The sequence below is a fragment of the Stegodyphus dumicola genome, chromosome 12, assembly GCF_044657685.1.
Source record: "Stegodyphus dumicola isolate Sdum_Otavi_A_Nest chromosome 12, ASM4465768v1".
Lineage (NCBI taxonomy): Eukaryota > Metazoa > Arthropoda > Arachnida > Araneae > Eresidae > Stegodyphus > Stegodyphus dumicola.
Window position 1 is genome coordinate 62,388,233 of NC_140779.1, and position 23,354 is coordinate 62,411,586.

The 23,354-nt window shown below is 29.4% G+C and overlaps 1 protein-coding gene across 9 annotated transcripts in view; it reads right to left on the reverse strand.

Annotated features, from left to right (window-relative positions):
• LOC118187349 (zinc finger MYND domain-containing protein 11-like) overlaps nt 1-23,354 on the reverse strand; it is a 52,742-nt gene that overhangs the window by 14,691 nt on the left and 14,697 nt on the right. For 3 of the 9 annotated variants that reach the window (XM_085827762.1, XM_085827761.1, XM_085827760.1), the window contains 8 exons: nt 23,042-23,225; nt 14,183-14,478; nt 11,143-11,286; nt 10,855-10,941; nt 7,064-7,247; nt 4,447-4,583; nt 2,833-2,951; nt 834-1,221 (listed from right to left, as the gene is read on the reverse strand). In XM_085827762.1, coding sequence (XP_085683888.1) covers nt 834-1,221; nt 2,833-2,951; nt 4,447-4,583; nt 7,064-7,247; nt 10,855-10,941; nt 11,143-11,286; nt 14,183-14,478; nt 23,042-23,126 — 1,440 coding nt within the window. In that variant the 5' untranslated portion in view covers nt 23,127-23,225. Of the gene's footprint in view, nt 1-833; nt 1,222-2,832; nt 2,952-4,446; nt 4,584-7,063; nt 7,248-10,854; nt 10,942-11,142; nt 11,287-14,182; nt 14,479-19,452; nt 19,607-22,875; nt 22,951-23,041; nt 23,226-23,354 lie in introns of those variants that run through there. The other 6 variants (XM_085827765.1, XM_085827764.1, XM_085827766.1 and 3 more) reach the window with 5 other exon arrangements.

Below are 23,354 nucleotides of genomic sequence, written 5' to 3' on the forward strand. Positions count from 1 at the left end.
TCCACCTGCTTCACCTCTCAATGGACACTACAGGTCAGTCATGTTATTCTGATTACTGCACCAGCGACCTTTCTTGGTTGTTTATCTTTTCAACCTTATTATTAATAAACAGATTTAACATTAGTGTATTACTTTTGTTGGGTGCTCCAACTTACAATGTTTTTATTATGTTAGCATAAAATTAGCAGAAAGAGTTAGTTTAGATATATTTACATATGAATAGACCCTTGCTACCTTTACATTTCGTCAGCTGCCTAAACCGGGTTATCAAAATATGAATATAAAGATCTTCATAATATTGTTACAAAATGCCCAGCCACGGTAAGGGTAAGATAGCTTCCCACAAAGCGTTTTTAGAATTGCCAGAAAATGGCAAAGGAAGACAAGGTTGCCAGATATGATGCAAAATCGGCCATTAGGCGACCTCTGGTGACAAAAATTGGCAATATGCCATAGACAAAGTGAAAACATTCTAGAACGAATTCTTACCAATCTGCCACAAAATGATCTCGAAGGCAGGCCAAAGTTTCACATTTACCCCCCCCCCCAAAAAAAAAACTCGCATAAATTATCGTTCCTATTAACCACCACAATTCAACAACTGAAACACAACCATATAATTAACAACAAATTTTTTTAAAAAATCAAAGCCCAAAAAAATATTGTTAATAACACTAAACAATTTACTATGCCAAAACCTGGCCATTTTTAAATAACTAGACTAAAAAATCTGTCAATAAAATAACTAAAAATAAGACATATTTTTAACCAATTCAAAATAGAAACTGTACCTACACACAACAGTTAATAATCAATCAGAAAAATAAAAGCACCTGAGTTGATGAACTTTTTGGCGATGATGATGTAGGAGATTCTTGATAAAACTTTTTGTTTTTCTTAACAGGAACACCGACAGGCTTTTTAACACTTGCTGGTTTTACGTGCACAGAAGCAGACTTACGCTTCCGTGATGTTGGGATTTTTGATCTAGAGGAACTGTACGAATCCTGTGTTGAGTCACTTTCTGTATTGTTATTGTTCTCATTTAGTTTAGCAGTCTGTAATTTAGCATTTGAGGGATGTTTCTTCAGGAACTTGGCAATCAGTTCCTGGTGATGGCTGAGTTCAGAATAAGCTCTATCAAATGATGCAGTTTTCTTAACATTTAATTTCTGATAACTAGTAGTGATAGGTTTCACAAATTCTTCATTGACAAGGGCCCTGAAAAGAAATTTAACATTAGAAGTGAAAAATAATTCAAGGGCTTATTTACTTACATTATATTTTGTACAGCAAAAGAAATTCATTAATAGTAGGATTGGAAATTTTACATACATTATTCAAAATTTGACCTGACTGTATGAATTTGATTGGATCATTGCAATTTATTTTATTGTAAATCAGTATGGATTTGATTGGATCATTGCAATTTATTTTATTGTAAATCAATCTTCTAAGTTTTTATAACAAAATAATTGAAATAGATCTAAGCTTTCACTGAAAACAGGTGCCTACAGGGGCAAATAAGGTAATCATGATAGGCACAGAAAACTTGGGTTAACATAATGTCACCTTCTTAAACCAGTCAATTTGCATGAAGATGGCAATTGTAAAATAAAAAGGTGCAACAAATTTTGTGGAAAATACAACTTAAATCTGTTCAATGGGATTTTCAGCAAAGTTATGAGGCACAGTCACCTGACTATTAGCAAAATCATCATTTAATATTAGTGTTACAAACAACCACATCAAAAATGATCCACAATATATGGATAGCACAAATTACCATTTTGATATCTGCAGAATGACCAGTGGAGCTTATACTGAAATTTACTCAAAATATTAATTTTTTTGGGGGGGGCAATATAAATTGATAAGGTACCTAAAATATCTTTTCTAAAAAAACTGTTTCAATTCAGATTGCCTTTTCTGATTACTGTGTTGTCTATGATGACTTCATATTGTACTTTTCTTAAAACTCTTAAGTGAAAACAATTTTTTCAAACTTTGTTAAGAAGAGAAACAATACAGAACTACATATATCTTCTATTTACAAATATAAACTGATCCATGTATAAGGCGAGAATGAGTTTCTTAAAAATTTACCCAAAATTCCAAAGCCATATATAAGCCAAAATGATAAAGATATTCCTGTAATGTTCAAACATGTGAGCATGTGGATGAACATGCTGCCAAGCAGGTAAAACAGATATTTTCCAATCAAATCCCTGTAAAGTAAAATACTAGACGCCAATGATAATAGTTTTAACTCTGATATCCCTATCTGAAGCTAGTACATTTTTTCCATTCATTTGCAGTCTTGTAAACTATCTGTAATATCGTGTTAGTCTTATTTTCCATGCCATTTAACTTTTTGTTTGGAAGATGAGTGATAAAAGAAATTCTCATATGGCACAGTTCAAACTACAGGTGATCATGGCTGTTGAAAATTCTAAGAGAAGCTACTCAGCATTTTTCATAAATGAAAAAGCAAGGTCAAGAAAAGAAAGCCAGATGCAAATTCTGTCAACATCAGATTTTTAAATAGCAAATAACTCCTTTTGTTCAAGATTAATTTTTTCCATAAACCTGAGAAATAAAAGAGGTATAATATTTGGTGATTTATCACTTGTGTCTGACTAAAGAAAAAGTACCTACTATTTTGAGAGATTAGCGAATCCGTATATACGCTGACCCCCAGCTTTAGGAAAAGTTCTAAAAATTCTCAGCTTACACATGGAAAAATAAGGCAATTAAAATCGGAAGGGGAGATGGAATGAAATATTCAAATAATTTTTTAAACAATAACAAAATAAGATTTAATACATGTACCTTTGATGAAAAGCTCCAAAAAAACGAACATCATATGTATTTTCATGCTTTTTGATAACTTTTGCTGGCCAATAAGGAAAACCTTTAATTTTTGCATATACCAATTCATGTGGTGGATCCTAACCAATAAAAAATGAAATGCACATGTAAAGTACCACTTATAGCAATAAAATAAAGTCATAAAATTGTCAAAAGCAAATTTACATTAAGGGCAGTCAGTATGTAAATTAATGAATTACATGAGCATGATGTAAGTTAAATGATTACTTATGTTTAAAATTAAATTACAGTAAAACCCATAAGAGTTTTGTAATCTTAAATAATTTTTTTTTTTTTTTTTTTTTAATCTGAAAGCATTCAGATTTTACATTACCCCCAAAAAGGACCTTTTTTTTTATGTTTTGTGTGCTACCTTTATCTATTAAACATCATGTTCTTCATATTTAAACCATAAAATTCAATACAACAGCAATATACCAAAATAATTTTTAAATGAGCATATTTTTAGAATTTCCGACATACAGTCTCGTACATTGGAGATAAATCTCCCCCCCCCCCCGGTACAGCGTTGCTATTGCTCACTTTGAAATCGTTGAACTTCTTACTCAAAAATCCGTTAAAATGTTACCAAATATGAAATCGATAATAAAACAAATTCAAAATTCCAAACAGCGCTTCCAGATGCCCAAATTTGGTGGAGGAATACATTATTCAAAATTTGATGGTTCTAGGTGCCATTGTTTTATCATATTGAAAGAAACATATTTTTATGTAGATTCTTCATTATTTCATTTCTTTAAATATAACACAGTGCGATAATACTCAGTGGCAACAATTTGAAAAGTGAAACGGACATTTAACGTTTTCAATGCAAAACAAAATTAATAGCTCTTCTGGGCTAACGTCCTTTGGGCTAAAAATAGTACTGTATCTCAAAAAATGCATAATATTACATTTCACAAGTTTTTATTGAGCAAAAACTTGAATCACAGTACAAGTAACCAATTGTTAGACCTGTTGATTATTTATATCATACTACAACTTCTCTAACAATATATGACCTTTCATGATATAATAGCTCCATTTTCTCAATTTAAACTGGGTGAAAGTGCAAAAAATTTTAATGTGGAACTAATATTTTGGTAATTATTCTCATGAAACATATCATTTCAAGTTACAAATTGATGTAAAACCAAAATTTTATTTCATACAAACTTAAACATTGATCCATAACACTTATTTTAGTAACATAAGGAGATTGCCCTCCCATATAATATTATCAACATAAAATTTAAAAACTTATTCAGACAATTTTAAGAAGTACATAAAATACTCTTCTTTAAGATTTAGTTTTTTTATTCTGGATGCTGCAAAAAAAAAAAAAAAAAATCATTTTTAAATGTCTAATTGTTTTAAATGACCAGAAAAGTGACAACTTATAAAGCAAAGAATGAATCAACTGAAAATTTATCCTTTTACATAACACAAAATACAAAATAAAAAAGGCAGATAAATGTGAAAAATAATATGCAAATCAATACAAATGAAGTACACATCAGAATTTCCAACACAAACAGAAATACTTTTTAAGCTCAGAAAGTAACGGTTACTTACACATGGTTCACAAAACCAAGAAGGGTTGTGCTTCATATTGGACATTTTATAACAACTACGGCACTGGATAATTTCTTGTAAGTCATATTCACAGTCACCTAGCATTTGGCGTGCCATTTTAGCAATTCGACTGTGCACTGTTTTAAAGAAAATAAGAAAGTGTACATTATACTAGCAGTCAAAAATGTTTATTTATATTTCTATTTATATAATATTTATATTTACTAATGATTTATTTCATCATTCCTTATAGGAGCATCAGTGTCACCTATATTGGCTGAATCTCCCCCAAAACCAGTTTTTTTAGAAGAGGTAAGTTAATTAATATATTTTTGTGCTATGAAAACATTCACATGATAAACTTAATACTCTTGTACTCTTTTTATTTATTTCAGACAACTTCCCCAATTTACAGGTTACAGTTAATAAAAATAAAGTCAACAATAATATTCAGTTTTTCAATATCTTAATTTTAAGAAATGGCAATACTCTTCAGACTACAATCTAGCGCAAACCATCTTGGAATCCAGCAATAATTCCATTCCATTCTTTTTCATTTCAGCTGCATTAAACAGATGCTTTTTATTTCTACTTAAAATATGCCAGATTTCTGTTCTACTTTAGAGTTTTATAAAAGTGAATAAAAATACAGACTATAAATTTCAGAAAAACTAAAAAGATCAACAGACAAGCTTTTGCAATTATTTTTCGAAAAGTAAAGTTTTTATCTACACAAAAATCAAATAAAAGAAAATCTACTAGTACTTCCCTTTACTATCTGATCACTTCATGCATCAATCACACGTTTAAAAGATTTGGTTATAAATTTGGCAAATTCAGCCCCATCCATCTGTTGTTCAGATCAACACAAAGTCGCCACAACAGATACTTCAAATGTATATATTATCCTAATATGTATTGAAATTACAAACACAGAAAACTCAATATACAGGTTAACATCTAGAAAACTATCAGTAAGAATTCCTGAACATGGGGAGGGGGAGATATCTATAAACTCTCTCTGCCAAATCAGTGAAAATACAATAAAGTCCTAATTATCCAACCAAAATAGGCTGTGGCTTATCAGGTGATTAGGAATGTCAGATGACACAGAAAGTAACAAATACACATTTAACGCTCACAATATACATTCGTTATTTCAAAAATTACATACTAGTAACTTGAAAAAACTACAAATTTATATTTTATGTCAAAGAAGAATCAAACTTGATGAAAAAGCAAGTAACTGGCTTTTATTTGTTAGATGTTTGATGTTTTCACCCAGCTAGATCTTGCAGTTTCTGCAGAAATAAAATCAACTACTTAATGAATGAATAAATGATAGTTTTCAGTCAGGCAGTGTTTTGCTCGAAAACACTGCCTGACTGAAAATCTATCAAAGCTGCTCTAAGAAAAGTATCATCACTACCATACTAGAACCTGCAACCAAAGAGACTGACAGCAGCACCAATCCAGTGCGCAGTGGCTGCGCTTTAAAGTGAAACTCTTGCTCCTCCACCACTCCACTTCAGTTACATGATACGAATTATTCTTACAGCAACTGTAATTTACTTTGAATACCAGCAACTTTTAATTGTTGTTATTAACAAACTAATGGAATTACTAGACTACTAAAACACCATTACAGCAAAGAGAAAAAAATTAAATTGGCTCTGAAAAGAGCCTTTTGTGATTAAAATGTATCCAATTAATAAGTTACAAATAATACAAGAAATGCACATTAGCAGATTAGCATGACACCAACTTAGGTTGAATATCTGGAGTCGATCAGAAAACAACCAATGACTGAAAAGAAAGGAACGTGTGCAATTTTACTGATTGTATTTTCACAGCACAGCCGCTGTGAGCACTGTGGTTGCTCCAAAGTGCAAGTTTCTCTGATTAAAAAGACGATGCTTTACTTCCGCTCCCCCACATCCCCGCTCCCACTACCAGAGATGTATCAATGTAGCAGCCAACGTATATCAAGTCAATTCATTCAATTTAGAATGCTTTAGTTTTATTATTATTTTCATCATTTTGCTGAATATTTTATGTACGTTTATGGAACTCTTCAGAACACTCTGTGGACATCCAGGGTTCCATGAAACACAGTTTGAAGACCACTGCCATAAGCTAAAAAAGTCAGTTAAACAAAACGGTTAAAATATAGTAGCTATTTAAAGAACCCAAGATCATTTTAAAACAATAGCTCAAATTCAAGAATATTACTGAACCACAATAATAACTGTTGTTCACATTATGGCAAGGCAACGAAATTTACTCATACTAATGTTACACACGGAAGGCAGGGGGGAGACATGTGGCTAACCCATCTGCCAGAAATCAAACTTAAGACAACATTAATTACATCATGAAAAGGTCAGATGATATATAAGTGTATCTAAATATATACACATACATGTTATTGTGAAATTAAGGAACTAAACTTGGACAACACAAAAATAAAATAAAATTAACATATTTAAAATAATTTTAAAACATATGGGTTAAGTTTAAATTATGTAAGCAATTTTAATGAAATTTACATCAGATCTTTCTTAAAAATTCATTATAATAAAGCAAACAAGGATAGATGAAAAATGCTTCAACTTACTCCCAAAATATATTACAACATTGTGAACTATCTGTTGGGCATCTGTGTAGAAATCTCCTAATGAGGAATATTCATTAGCCTTCATTTTGTCCTCCATAGCAACTAAATCCATAGGTTCATATATAAGGAAATTATAACGCCATTTCTCATCATCTGGATGAGGTATTCGATGCAATTCCCTTGTCTGAAAAAAATTTTAAATATTTAGTTTGAAGGACAGAAATAATAGCAAATATATAATAACTATGTAACTAAGATCAACATACAGCTCTTAAACACATATAAACTTTAATAGATTAAAATATGAATTATTTTCAAACAATGCTACTTAAAAAATAATAGGAGGACTATATATTCATAACATTTTTAAGGAATTTTAAGATGCACAGCTTTAAAGCAAAAAATGAAGCTCTTCAGTATAAATAACAAGACATAATTTAAATTTTGTATCAATACTGGAAAGATAAAACCTAATGATAACTTCATCCTAAAAACAATCTATTGCACTCAGAAATATCTAACATTAAACATTTCGGTAAAAATTTGCAATTAGATGCCCCTTAAATTTTTAGCAATTTTTTTTTTTTTTTTTTTTTTTTTTTTTAAATGCCAAGAAGCAAATTTTTTCAAGATTGCTCTCATCAGTCTTCACAATTATAACCATGACCATCAAACATTTCACTCTTTTTCATCCATACACACTTCTCTACAAAAATTCTTCCAATCAACGAAAGATTTATTCAAACTGACATTTACTTTATTTGTAAGCAGATTTTTCCAGGTTCATATACCTACAGATAGGACAAGAAATAAAATACCAATTATACTCATCTTACTTTCTTTGAACAATGTATCCTTTCTTACAGACCTCTTACACTGATGAGCATTCACATCTTTCTCACTATAAACCCACAGCCATCCAGTCGATCCTCCCCCTCATACAAACTGAACATTCATACCGAGAAATAATTAAACCTTCATTCAGACATCAATCAATAATAGATTTCTTAGCCTTTTGCTACAAATCATGAAAAAAATTATTACTTATCTTACTAGACATACTTCTTTGTAGAGGCGACAGAACAATGATCAATTGGGAACAAGCCATGGCCAATGGAAAACAACTGTCAATTAGTGGAAATTAAAATTTAAGGAATACTCTGACACAACTAAACAAAGCATCATGTAAGTGATCACAAGGTGAATCATGTAGGCCTTGTTTAGTGTGCACTGCACTTAAACACATGTGCACTACATTTATGCAATTAGATTTATATATAATGTAATATACCTAAATTGCTAAGAGGATCCACTCATGGAAAACTTAAAAAATACATAAGGTCACTTGACAAAAATTGGTTGCCATAACATTGGGGAGATGGTGCCCGAAACAGAGCCAATTCAAGTTACCAAAAATCTGGTACCAACACCAATATTTGGTGCCAATTCAAGGGGCATTCTCTTTTAGACTAGAACTTACAATTGCAAAGCTAAACAAATGTTATCATAAACACCTACATTTTAAAGCTCATTATTTATTTTGTTTACTGACTCACTGCTTTCTTATAAATGGACACAATGAACTTGACTTCAAAAGAACTAATTATTTTTTCTTTTACAGTTCATCAAGATATAATTCACAAGAGTGGTTCTGCTAATAATTCTTTCCACTGCCCTTTGGACCAACTTAATTACTAAGGAATTACCAACTTTTATTTTTTATTGAACTGTTGTTTTCTTTTTGTATTAATTTACTTTTATTTCAAATTTGATTAAAAGTTTTTGTTCAAACTATTTTTAATTTGTACTTTTAAGTTAGATAGTATAGTACTGTTGATCCATATATATTCTATATAATTTATCTTTCTTATATGCATATATAGGTAGCTACAGACTTTTCTTCCAAGCAAATTACACAAAGAAAACTTATTCCACTACCTGCTTTTTAAAAAGAAAATGAAAGAAAGAAGGGAAAAGTTGTCTATACTTAAATTTCAAATATGAATTTGAATTTACACTACCTGCTTTTTAAAAAAGGAAATGAAAGAAAGCAAAGAAAAGTTGTCTATACTACTGCAAATATGAAGACAAAATATAATCAAATTTAGCTTTTTATATTATCTGATTTCTTACAATGAAGAGGTCAATTGATTAGTAGGATTCAGAAATATAACTTGGTTTGAAAACTCTATATAGAAAAATATATACAAGATATAATTTCGTATTTGTAGACTATTTGCTTTTAGTCAGAGATGGCCCAATCAAAGGCCTGCATGGCAAGATTAATAAAATATTGCTGCTATTATCAGTCAATTACACATGTGAGCTTTTATTCATATTTTTAATCATCTTTATTCATATTTTTAATCATCATATCAAAAAATATTCCACAATTATTGAAAACATCAACATTACTGAAATTTAGCTTTATTATTATAAATGCATTATTGAAAAAAAAGGGGGAATTCAAAACAGCATTTTAAATTTCTTGCTTATTAATCTTACAAAATTCCTAAAAAATTTAACTTAAAATAACCTATTTTTATTATTATACAATACATTTCTAAATATCGGCTAAACAATTCATACTAGCAACACATTTTAATGGGGTCCTTGTACATACAGTAGTTGACTATCATTGTGCTTAATGGTGAAACAATGTACTAATTTAACTCTAAAAAAGCAGTGATGGTTTTATAATTGAAATTAATGTCAAGTCGATGCTATATTTTGCTCAATTTTTAAGGTTGTTGAGTTTCTACTTACATTTATTTTAATGCAACACCTTTTTAAGTTAATCAATTTCAACTAGATTATAAAGCTGCTAAAACTATAGCATAAGACTTTTAAATATTTAACATATCAAAATGAACATATTTAACTTAAATGCTGAATAGGTTTAAATTAAATAGCTGCTTGAAATTACAGAATGTGACTTTTGCATATTTAACATATCAAAACGAACATATTTAACTTTAATACTGAAAATGTTTAAATTATACCCACATATTAATAATTTATCAGCATAAAAATATATTAAGTGATAATTATCAAAATCAGGAAAACCAACAATAACATGCAAATTTTAAAATTTCCCAAATTATCAGATTTTCTGCAATTACAGACAAAACTGAAGAATAAAATATGTATGTCCTACAATGAATTACTACAATTACTTTTACAGAAAGCCTAATTAATCCCCTCAAAAATATTTACTACTACACATGGCAAAAACTATCATTTTAACAACAATTTTAAATTTAAATATTTGTCTATACAGCATTAAAAAAATTTTTTTAAAGGTTTCAATGCATAATTAAAAAATTAAAATTATGATTTAAAAAAGTACACTCACATCACAGTACAATCTTGTTTCAATGATGTACAGTACATAACAAGTTTGTTTTAGTTTATTACTATTAATAACTCTTTAATGTAATATTGCATTTGAAATTAACCATATGCATAAGTGTTACAGGCATATAGCAGATTAGTTGGCCAGCTAATTCTGACAAAGCACTTGTGAATTAACTATCTAAGAGAAAGTATGCTTGGAGAACTTTTCAAAGAGAATGTTAGTATTTACCTTATTAAAAAGGAAACCGCAAAAGCACCATGCAACCAGCCTATTTAGGCACCAGCAAACGAACCCAGAAGAACTATGGCTTTAGCTACTTGGCCACTGGCAGGCCTCAGTAAACCACAGAAGCAAAAATAAACTCTTTTAGCTATTGATTTTAAATTCTATATGACCTGAAATATCTTTTAAAAGGAACATGTTAAATATATACCTTTTCTTTTAGTCTTATACATGTGAAACCTAGTAAAATGTTCAATTCAGTTTTCTTCAAATCCAAATAAAACTTCTCAGAATTCTGCTATGAGAAACAAGAATTAGATGCAACAAACAAGATGTTGCCAAAAAAAAGCATAGTTTAAAAAAGTAATATTTTGTAGACAAAATAAATTAAAAGATACTATATATATGAAGATTAAACAAAATCTTTATGGTAATTAATTACAAGATAAATATATGTATACGAATTATTTTAATACAAAAGCAGATATATACAACATACTTTACAAACAGGGCAAATAAAATTTCCAGAATTTATATCATCAGTTAGGCAAACTTCATGATAAACTCGGTGACAAGAAGTGCATAAGATAACTTCTCCCCCTCTGTGACATTCAAAGCAATACCAATCATGTCCATCTTTTTCCTTAAAATAAAAATTTCACTTTCATTTACAGATTCATTCTATAATACAATCACTATAAAAATTATTGGTACTTACATATTATACCCCTGACCGTGAAACTGTAAGAAGAGTGATTTAGCATCAATTATACATAAGTCTGATGTAATAACAACTTACAACATCTGCGCTTTCTTTGGAGTAACCCAGATTGGTCCTTGATAAGCCAGGTTTTGTTTTTTATAAACAAAATTATAAATTAACTGTTACTGACATATTTTTGTTGCATTAAAAAATTATTAAAATCCAGAATCTGGCTTCTGCAGAACAGTAAGAGCTTCGAGTGAAATCGGAGGGCTAACAAAATAGTAGAAACCAACGAAAGCCTTTTTTACGAAGCTCAAAAACAAAGTGGGACAAATGCTGTTTGTCTATTAGATGAAGAAGTATTAATTCCTTCTGAATTCTGCAGGACAAAAATGGTGCAACTTTGGTAGAATCTCTGCCAACTTCTATAATAGCTAACATTCATGTTGATGAAATAATTCAGCAGTACCAAATTATTCAAGTAATTTCAAAGGATTTTGGTCTTTTGTAGTACTAGTGTTTTTAGAAAAGTAATGCACAAAATATCCGTTTATATTCTCAGAAATTCTGGTCACTTTCAGAGACGGGCATCTTAGAAAGGTGGTTGCACTGAAAGAGTTTTAACTGCATATGTAATCTAAGTTCTGACATGACAAAAAGCTACTGGAAAAATTAAAATAGTCTCCTTCTGTTTCTTTGATATTTAATAATATTTTCAAAAGAAATAAAAAAATGGCAAACCAAACATATGATAGTTAACGTCTCCATAAAATTCTGATAAAGAATAAGACAAAGTACTGTAGTAATTAAATACAATTCAATGAAAAAATCAAGTGAAACTCAGAAAATCACCAAAATACAATTATAAGTAATTAAAAGCAAGTATTAAGTTAGTAACTTATTAGCCTTCCAGCACGCTCGCTTGGCAATTTTACATGAGCACGCACGCGTCATATTTTTTACGACATCTGTTATTTTACCATTTTTGGCAAGAAAAACGACAGAAATGAGAGAATATTGATAATAAATTTATTAAGAAATAAAATATTAATCCTATTATTGCAAAATACAAATGATATCACATTCAAATAAGTAAATTATTTTTAAGTTATTATGTTAGTGAGATGGAAATGCAATGACGTATTTTATTATAGAAAATTTTTAATTTATTATTTAATAATTATATTTTAAAATCAAAGACAATTTTAATATTCATCAGAGGCAAGTATAGACAATAAAAAAGGAAAACACCTTGGAAGTAAAAAAAGTAAGTTTAGCATTACTTACTTCTGCAAAGAAATTTAATTCTTACTGGTTGCAAAAATGCACTTTAAACTATATTTTTATTTATTTCTAAAAAATAGAAATAAAAGAAAATAAGGAATGAAAATCGCTATTGTTCTCCCATTCAAAGGTTTCCTTGTCTTTCTTTTCTTCATCAGATAATTCTTGAAGAATGCGAGCAAAATCAGCTGGTTGCACATTTTTTTGCCATGAAAACCGATATAAAATTTACTGAGCCAAATGCATTCAAATTAAAATAACACATGGCAATTAAACACAAAATATTTAAGAAAAAAAATATTTTCCGAATTTTCATCCACGACCGTGCGTGTGTCATAACGTTTACGAAAAAGCTGCCACATAAGCACAAAAGCCCAGTAAAAAAAATCAAATGACGTCCTGTTGGCACATTCCATAATGTGAATAAAGGTAGAAAGGAGGAATAAAAATGACCTTCAGACGTCTCAGCTTCGATATGCGAAAAATGTGCATTAAAAACTGAATTTGTCATCAATTTTGCGCATATGCGCGTATGGAAGGTTAAACAAACTATCCCACTAAGAACCACGATATGAGGGGCCTAAAATATTTAGGATATTCCTTGAAAGACAGAAAATTAACTTTTATGAATGTAGACATACATTTCCAGTAAAATAACAAATATTTTTTAGAAGTAGATTATGGGCTCTAATGTTATTGAGGGAAGGCATTTATCACATTTCTCAAAATTCTGTTTTTAATACCATAACAGTACTTACATACTATTGAAACCAAACCATCTTCGCACAATCTGGTGATTTTTTTATGGATGAAAATGTAAAAGTTACTTAGCATGTTCAAGCTGGTGGTTTCTGTGCCTTCTTTTTTAGAAAGACTCCCAAACTATCAATATTCATAGTACGTTTGGTAAACAATATCAACTTAGGAAAGGAAAACATACTTTAACAATTTAAAATACAAATTTGAATTATTAAATAAGAATTATGTCATGCATTAAAAAATAAAACACATTCTTCTTCAAATCTTTCTGTAATTTTTTTCGTTACTCTTCTCCCGAAGTTCATAGCGATCTATTTTCACTTTTTAAAAAAATCAGAGAATTGTGGAGACTTGGCTTCATGCAATCTTTGGGAACAGCGGCTATCAAGAAAACGAATTTCCTCATTGTTCCCTTTACAAATTCTTTTCATGGGAGACAGTCTACTTTAGAATCAGTTTTCAATTGAAGATAAGTTATAGAAAACTAATTAATAATTATTAAAATAAATATTTTATTACTCTATTGTTTAAAAAACCGTAATAAAATATTAAAAATTCATTGTATTTCACAGATGAATCATCAGCTAATTATTCAAAATTTTGCTCTTAATTCACATTTACATCTTAAGAACAATGAATTACTATTTTTTATTTTAATAGTCATTAAATTAACATGATTTTTTTGTCTTCTTTAGTAAACAAAGTAACTTTTTGTGGAAATCATGATAAAGAAAAAATATATATCTTCATGACATGTACATCTGTTGATATACTGCATGATTTTACCTACTTTTATTTCTTCAGGTACACGGTAACCATCTTGCTCAATTCCAACTTTTGAACCTTTGCAACCAACACTCTTTTTTACACGTATAAGTCCATCGTGAATAGCAAATTTTAGTTGCCGCTCTAGATCTGTTTCATTTAAATTGTAAACTCTTTTCATATAAGCTGCCAATCTGTCAAAATTTGGAATCTGCTTTTGCTGCCGTATATAAGCAATAGCATCCCACAAATGTAAAGCAGTTTGTGGACACCCTTGTCGTCTCTTGACAGCCATTGGTTTAGTTATATTTTGATTACAACCTGAAAGTTGGTGGTATATTACAATTAAATAAATAAATATTATACAACTAAACACAATATCAAATAAAAGAACTTTAAACAATATATACAGTACTAATTTTTTTAAATAAATCTTGTAATTTATCAAAATAAAACACTGCATTTGCTTAAATCAAAATGTGATACATTTCTAGTCTGGAATTTTTTTATACTCTTTAACAAATGTAATGCAATTCAAAAATGTAATCAATATTTAAATTCCACAAAGACATACTTGTAACAAAACTTATATTATAATGGAAAGAAATGCAAGAATTAAAAATATTACAAGATAATAGCAATAGAATTTTTTTTTTAAATATATCTCCTGCTAAATAATTACATTTCTAAAATTATACCAAAATAAAACTGATTTTACTAAAAATGCAATAAAGACATCTATGTGATGATGAAATTCCACTTGAAAAATGAGACTCACAAAAAAAGTTATTATTATACTGATAGAATAAATATTTCAAATAGGGAACATTTTATATTCCAAGTGGGGGAAAATAAGACAAACTTTCATTTCCATAGCTGAACTTTAATCCTGTGTTCATTTCAGATTTTATTTTGAGTTCTCTTCCACAGAGCTAGCTATAACTTAAATAATACACTACAGCATGCATATTCTTCTCTACAGTTAAAAGTAACTTACCCTGTTAAGAAAGTCAAGGCTGTGTTAATTTTTTCCCCCCTATATCTAGGTACAAAATTACAAAGAACTATAATCTTACAAACTAGAAACAGAGGTTACAAACAATAGAATTAACTTTCAATATGCTATTGGTTGTAAGACTCTGTGGTAGATGATGTAGTCATGTCAAATTTCAGTGATGTGGTTAAGTGTGTATGTTCCATGCAAGAGGTTGTAGGTTCAAATCTCAGCTTTTTAAAATTCATGGAAAAGGTATTATTATTAAAATAAATACTGAAATCAATAACAAATAAATATTGAATAATGAGATGCTCAATTAACAATAATTCCCTCAATTAAAAATAATTACATATTAAATAATTAAAAATACTAAAGGAAAATTAATTAAAATTGATGTCCTCCCACACACGTGGTTCAAGAGGTTATTGCCGCAAAAAAATAAGGGGGGGGGAATTGTGGTTGGCACAAAATGAAACTTTGAAAAAGCATTACGTTGTTCAAACATGTCTCTGTCACTTCTGGCAGTCTTATATGATCTAAGACAGGGGATGATGATGTCACTTCTGGCTGTCATATGATTGATCTAAGATAGGGGATGATGATATCACTTCCGTTACCACACCCCTCTAGATATTACCATTTTCATCTCCTAGTTACTTGCAGTTACTATTGATTTATGCATTCAAGACTACAAAACAAATTATTGCATACAACAGAAAAAAAAATATATTGTTCTATTATTATATGCTGTACTGTGTTGATGATGTAAAGTCAAATTTTTTATAATTAACTCATTTTCTATTATTGTTCTTTCTGAATAAATACATTAATTTTCTGTTTTTATTATTATCAAATGAAACTGAGTTCTTAAATTCATTCAAACTCACAAATGTGAAAAGTCCCCCCCCCGTCCTATCCACTAGCAAAATCGAAATTGAGTCAATGGCTAGGCGGCAATTAGTAGCCAACCGCTACTTTAACTGTCTCTGTTGGTAAATTACCCTAAGGCGTTGGTACTTAAGTTTTTAATTAAGGCGATTTACACCTCGCCAACTAGGCGAAACTTGTCAAATTTTGTGAAATGTAGGTGGAGTGGAGGGAGATGATTGGCAGGAGCCTGTCACGTGGGTGGTCACCCACCCAAGTTCAGACTCCGAGCAAAGCAGCTTACGCGTGCAATGAGAAATATTGGATATATTAATAATTATCAAGTTTTGAAACAGGTTATCCAGATTGGAATAATTAAACTAATATCGCGATCTAAATGAAGACAAATGGCACAACTAAGTGCAACAGATCAGCTAAACAAAATATTCAAATTCATCCTTGCTGTAAAACACAGATTGGACAGTGGTAGTCGCGTGAGGGTCACCCTCCCGTGAACTGTCCACAGCCAATGCATCTTGAAATAGTAGATATCACAATTCAGTGAAGTCTTGATCTGAGAAATTAAACACTAAAGTTCTTGTACAACACTAAGGCACATGAGTTACTGAAACTATACACTATGTACATATAGGGACGGCGGTATTTGAGCGAAGTAGCAAATGGTGAAAAACATTTTACACTAGCAATAAATAATCAAAGCTTTGAAGATCCAGGTACACGGATCATGTCCATAAGTCCACAATTATCCACTAGCAGGCACTTAGCTAACTTAGGCTTGGCCACTACTAAGACTGGAAGTGGTGGCCACTTTATTGTGGATGCACCTAATAGGTGGGCCACTATTACCTCCTATAAAGGAATGGACAATTAGAGCCATACCTTCTCCGGGATTTGAACAGCTATGTAGATTAGACTAAATAAATAAACAATAAAAATACTTGTAACATAGCTGAATTCAGTAGGATTAGAACAAATTTTCTATTCTTTTGAATTTATCTACTCTAAGCTATAAAATAAGATTATTGTGTGCAATAGCAAAAAATTTTGTGTCTTTATACATTGTTTTTACTGTGATGTAAATATCCTTTATAATTTCCTTTTTAATTCAATTTTGTTTTCTATTCTTTCTAAATAATCATATTATTTTGTTATTTTTGCTGTTCATATGAACAGAAATTCAGTTTCAGAATCAGTCTAAATCCACAGCTGTGAAAGCAGATCTCATACATACACACGAAATGCAAATATATATACCACCAAAAAATGCCACCACAAGCATATAAATATGTTATGTTGTCAAAAATGAAAATATTTACATTAGGCAATACAACAATGTGATATACGAATAAACTATAATAATATAAATAAATTTTTTAAATAGTTTCTTCTGTTAGAGAAAACACCAGTTCCTTCCATCCCTCCCCCCCCCCAATTTTTCTCAAGTAGAAATTGACCAACTACAGAATGCATGCAAAAAAATGTGTATCAATCTCATAAAACTGTTAGAAAACCTGATTACAAAAGGTATGAAGAAATAAAAATTTCTATCACAAAGAACCATTCTAAAACAGAAGCACTTTTGTGAAGTCTTATATATATTCTAATGTACTGAAAGCTTCATGTTAAAACTGAAAAAGATTGCTTACTGATGTTAAACAGCAGTTTTGAAGCTTAATATCACTGCATTAAATATCATTCACAGACAATTCAATTTACAAAGAACTATTTGCATGGCAACCTTAACCATCTTCTAAGACACAACTTTCATATTACAATATATTTATTGTTAGGAAAAATTACATAGATGCATATTTTAATGGAAGTATTCAAAGTGCTTTAAAAATAGAATGCATTTCATTTAATTCTTTGAAAAAAATTCACAGCTGTAACTTTTTATCAAAATAAATATAAAATTTTAAATAACATTATAATAATCAAACTTAATTAGAAATTAAAGTATGTAACTTTAAACATATCAGAAACTTTTGTAATATATACACACAAAAAGGACAGATAACTGCACTTGACAGGGTATTCAAAGTAGCTTTAGTATTCAAAGTGCTTTAAAAATAGAAGGCATTTCATTTAATTCTTTGAAAAATTTCGCAGCTGTAACTTTTTATCGAAATAAATATAAAATTTCAAATAGCATTATAATAATCAAACTTAATTAGAAATTAAAGTATGTAACTTTAAACATATCAGAAACTTTTGTAATATATACATAAAAAAGGACAGATAACTGCACTTTAATAACAGCTAAAATGTAAACATAAAATTTTAATTTAATTCATTTTGTAAATGTCAGGATAAAAATCACTTTTGTTGTAAACTATGATACACAAATCATTATAACTTATCATTTCTAATTAAACTCACTAGCTAAATCAAGTGGTGCCTTTAGAAATGAGGCAAATGTCAAAAATTCTAACAAAAAACACAGATACTATCTATTTCTAAAAATTCAAATTAATTTTGAATGATTCCTTCTAGATCTCAATTTCCTCATACTACCAGCTTTCCTCTGATAGTTGATATGTAAAATTAAGCTATAATCATCTATACCAATAATAATAATTGAAAAAAAATGATTTCTCTCACAATGAGAATATTCATGCATTATTCAACAGTTCATATTTCAGCAAGCTTATTTTTGATCCCCCCCCCAAAAAAAAAGACTTGCACATCTATTTTCAGTAACTGAACTTTTATATCCGCACTTCTTGGAAATCAAATATTCCAGTAATTACCATGGCATTCATGTTCAAATTCTGACAAAAAGGGATAATTTTCCCAGTTACAGACTACTTTATGTTTAAGTTTTGGACTTCATTTCAGTTATTTTTTAACAGAAAATAAATATTTTATATAATACCATAATAACAGACATACTTTAAATGGATATTTTCTGGATTTGTTTAGTAACATGATTTTTGTCATTCTTAAGGACTTCTGGAATAAATGATATTTTTCATCTCAACTACTTTAATTCTCTGGCTCATTAACACAATATAGTTAGTTTTCAAACATAATTAGTTTATAAGACCTTGCAACAAAGAAGTAAAAACAAAATAGTCTGGAACTATGTCGTTAAGGAAAGAGTTACCTTTATGGAGAATTTCCTACGAAAAATAAAATATTTATAAAAGAACTAATAACCAGTCTTTTATCAAGCAAGATCTCTATTAACTAAACCAGCATTTTAAAGAAAATAATTATTTAAAGCAATCCCTGGTAATAATGTCATTAGAAAGAGAAAAACAAAAACCAGTTATATTTTAAAATTCTCCTACCAATAATTGATTTTTTCCTCCTAGTTGGTCACTTAATTGCATTCTTATTGTGCATTATGATAAAAGCATCTGGTTTACAAATATTAAAAATTAAGTCAGAATAACACTAATACTAACAGATTAATAGTTAGACACCAACCAGTGATAAATTCATAGGCATAATTCAAAAGATAAAAAGATACAAAACAACAGTCAATATGAGCTTCCAGAGCATAAATGCAAAAAACAATGAACCAATTTTGAGTGATGAAGAAATCATTCGTGCCACAGATCCTGAAAACAATAAAAATTGCAGTGATGAGAATAATGCTGGGGATGACGATGAAATGGAAAGAGATAATGTGAAAACTAGCCATGCTAATGGATTTTGTGTTGATCAAATAGTGGCATATGGTGGCTGATAGCTATGGGATTACAGCAAAGAAGAAGAAGAGATTTTTAATGCCTGCCTCATAAAAATGACTAAGAAATTTGATGAAATTTTACATTTTGCATAAATTTTGGTGGAGTTTGTCCCAGTTTTTTTAAGAATATTTTTGTTGAAAAATAAAATCTTACAAGGATTATTTATTCACATCAAGAAAACAAGTTCTACTCATGAAATAATTAAGATGTTAGTGATAGTACTTGTTCATTTATTTTTAGAATTCAAAAATTTTTTCAGAAAATCTTGTCTAAAGAAAAATGGACATGATTTCATATTTAGTCTTTAGTAGCTGAATTTTTCAATAATCTGAGGTGGTTGCAATCCCAGTTAGCTCAGATAACTAATGTTCTACCGTACTTCACACATACAAAAACATATTTTTTTAAAAAAGAAATTCATGAAAATCCTATACAGTCAGCCTACCCTGTCAAATTTAGGGTACAGTTAATTTATTTAGGACATAACTTTTTCTGTCAAATTTAGGATGCTTTTGCAGTCTAACTAACTAAATTTAGGATGCTAAGCCACACAACCACTGGTGGTATATCATTCTCTAATCACACAAAAATTATTCTTCATTTTTTATTATTAATTCAGCTTTTTGACTACTAAAAAAAAAAAGAAATTTATACATTTTTAATAAAATTTCCATAAAGAATTTAATAAAAGCAAATGTTTTAGAACAAAATTTTTTTGTCAACACATTATTTGAAATAAGAAATATTGACTGCTACTGTTATTCTTTAAAATGTTGCAAGTAAACAAGCTGTGAATTGAACGATATGTTTTTGCCTTTCTGAAGAGAAATATTCCTATTCCATAATTTAAAAACATAGTGAAATGGATGGTACTAAAATTTCTATGTGCAAAATAAGCAACGTTATTAAAAGCCATCAGTCATTACTTCTACACGGAAAGGAGACTACAAGCATACACCCAAAAAAGGTATTTACCGTTTCTAATGTTTTTAAAGTTTAATCATTAGTAAGAAGAGAAAATCTGCCGGTTTAAAAATTAATTACAAAGTCTGCAACTTCTGTAGCAATAATAAAAAAAAAAATTATATATCAAGATTTAAAACTTAAAAAAAAAAAACTAATGTTCACCAGCTTTTGCCAAGGCAGGTGGCTCGATGCAGAATAATTTATAGAATCCAGTATGAAAACTGTTTAGCAGGAAATAAATGGAAATACATTCTGACCTTTGATTAAGCATGGGTTTAACTAAATGACTGCAACAACAACAAATCAAAAGGGAAGAGGAAAACAATTATACAAACCTGGTTTTGTCAACACAAAGAAAGTTTCAGTAAGGGGTTTATGATTGTGACAGAATTCTCTTATATAGGGAAATTAAGAAGTGTGGGGGAAAAAAAAAGTGTTAAAAACATCAAGAAAAAGTTTGAAGTCCAATCAGAAGAAATTCCATTCCTTTATCCAAATGACTTGAAAGAGTGAAATGTCTTCAAGAAAAATAAACAAGTTCTACTTCAAAAATACAACTGCATTCCTTACAGAAATAAAGATTACAGATATAAGTATTGCCCATACACCTTTTCCATGCATTTCTACGAAGCCCTAACATTTCATCTACGAAATACTGTGCCTCTAGTCTCCTGAAAAGAGCTCTTTTTAAGCACAAACTCATGACCTATGGACATTGGAAAGTAATGGAAGAAGAATGGAAATCAATACCCCTGGAAATTTCAAGAAAAGATTTTCTATTGTGGAAATCATGGTTCCAGAAAAAAAGGATATCAGATGAAATATTTAAAAAAATACTTTTTACATTTTTAAACATTAGTTAAATGGCCTTAAAAATCATTCTAAAAATGTGTAAACACCCTTTGTACAGTTTTCAGCAGTAAATATGATAAAAATGAATAATAACACACTCTAATCAGAATTTTTAACATTGGTGCACTTTTTAATAAACTATACATCATTTTATAACATCCGTTGTCAAGTGCATTAAAAAGTCATCATGCTTTTCAAATTATTTACTTTACAATTTAAGAATTTATGTTTCAGATGTTGACAGAAATTAATTCTCTTGAAATTAAATCTCTTGTTCATGTCAATAACCATTCCATGCTTAGAGCACCAATTCTTGTCCAATCACTGATGTTCTTTCAGACTCCAGCCCCATTTTAAAACAAAGTATAATAATATCCTAATCTACATAAACTCAAAGTTAAGTGGTTTCTTATTTTATTCACATATTTAATGCTTGCAATTAATTTGCATTTGAAATTGTCAGTAATTCAGAAAATGTTCATAAACAAAACATTATTCGATATATTAGAACTATACAGAACTAATATTCATCAAAGCCTAATAATTTTATTATGAACTGAATTCTTGGATGAGTTTGTTCCAAGTTATGAAGCTAACAGCATCGAAATACTTTGTATAGCCCATTAATTTTTTATATTGTGTTTAATATATATATAAGCTGCATTTTTATTACATACATTTCTTATAAACAAGAGTTTTCGCTCTTATTTAACTAAAATTTATATGTATTTATATGCAAAGTTAGATCCTGACTTGCATATTTTTTTTTTGGTCGCGCTTATCACATAACTTTGGAGTTTTCATATATATAACATACCTTATTTATACTGTAGTATTTTAATCATTGAGCTTCGCAAGTCATGTGCGATGACTTTTTTATGTAAGAAACATACTTTACAGAATTAGTTGCATGCCTATATTTTAATAACCATTCTAATAAGATTATGAAACAAGCATTCCCAATTTATATATCTGCAGTCATTATTCTTATCATTTTATAACCAATTATTCACTATATGTATAGTTTCTGCCAAAGCAAGGGAAAAAATTAATTTAGAAACTACATTTATGCTTATTTTTAAATAATTAACACCTGTATCAATTTTAAAACTAATGGCTGAACAAAATGGTTACTAAAACTACATATCTGTTACAATTTTAAAATTAACTAAATCCCAAATGCTGAATAAAAGTTAACAGTGCATAAGTGCAAAACTAAATAGCAGACTTAAAAAAGATTACCAAGTTTAAAAACAGAAAAGCTGAAGCATATTTATTTTCAAAATCCAAGAGAAACAAAGCTAAATTTTCACTTACATGCAAAGAACACTGGTTTATGCTTGCGTCTAATCTGTTAAATAGCTATTATTCACAGACATCTATGTGAAAAATCTGGAAAATAGCATGCATTCTGCTGGTAGAAGGTGAAAAGAAATACAGCCAGTGCAAAAAAGCTTTCAGTATAAGACCCATATCTACTCACTGAATTTTTGTTTCGGGTTTCGTTTTCCAGAAAGTATCTGTAAAGCTTCATTATATCGCCTCTGAGTTTTGCCTCTTGGTCTCATCAATGATAACAGTTAAGTGAATGTAACAGTAAACACATTCTTGAAGCTCAAAAATCAAAGAAATAGAAGGAATTTCTTTAGTTTAGAAGTAATTAGACACTGAAAGTAAAAAGAACAGTAAAAAGAACATAAAAAAATTACTAATTTGAAAGTATAAATGGGATGAATACAGCAGATACTTTTCTTAAAAATACTTAAGTATTAGCCAACACTCCAGTGCGCAATGCC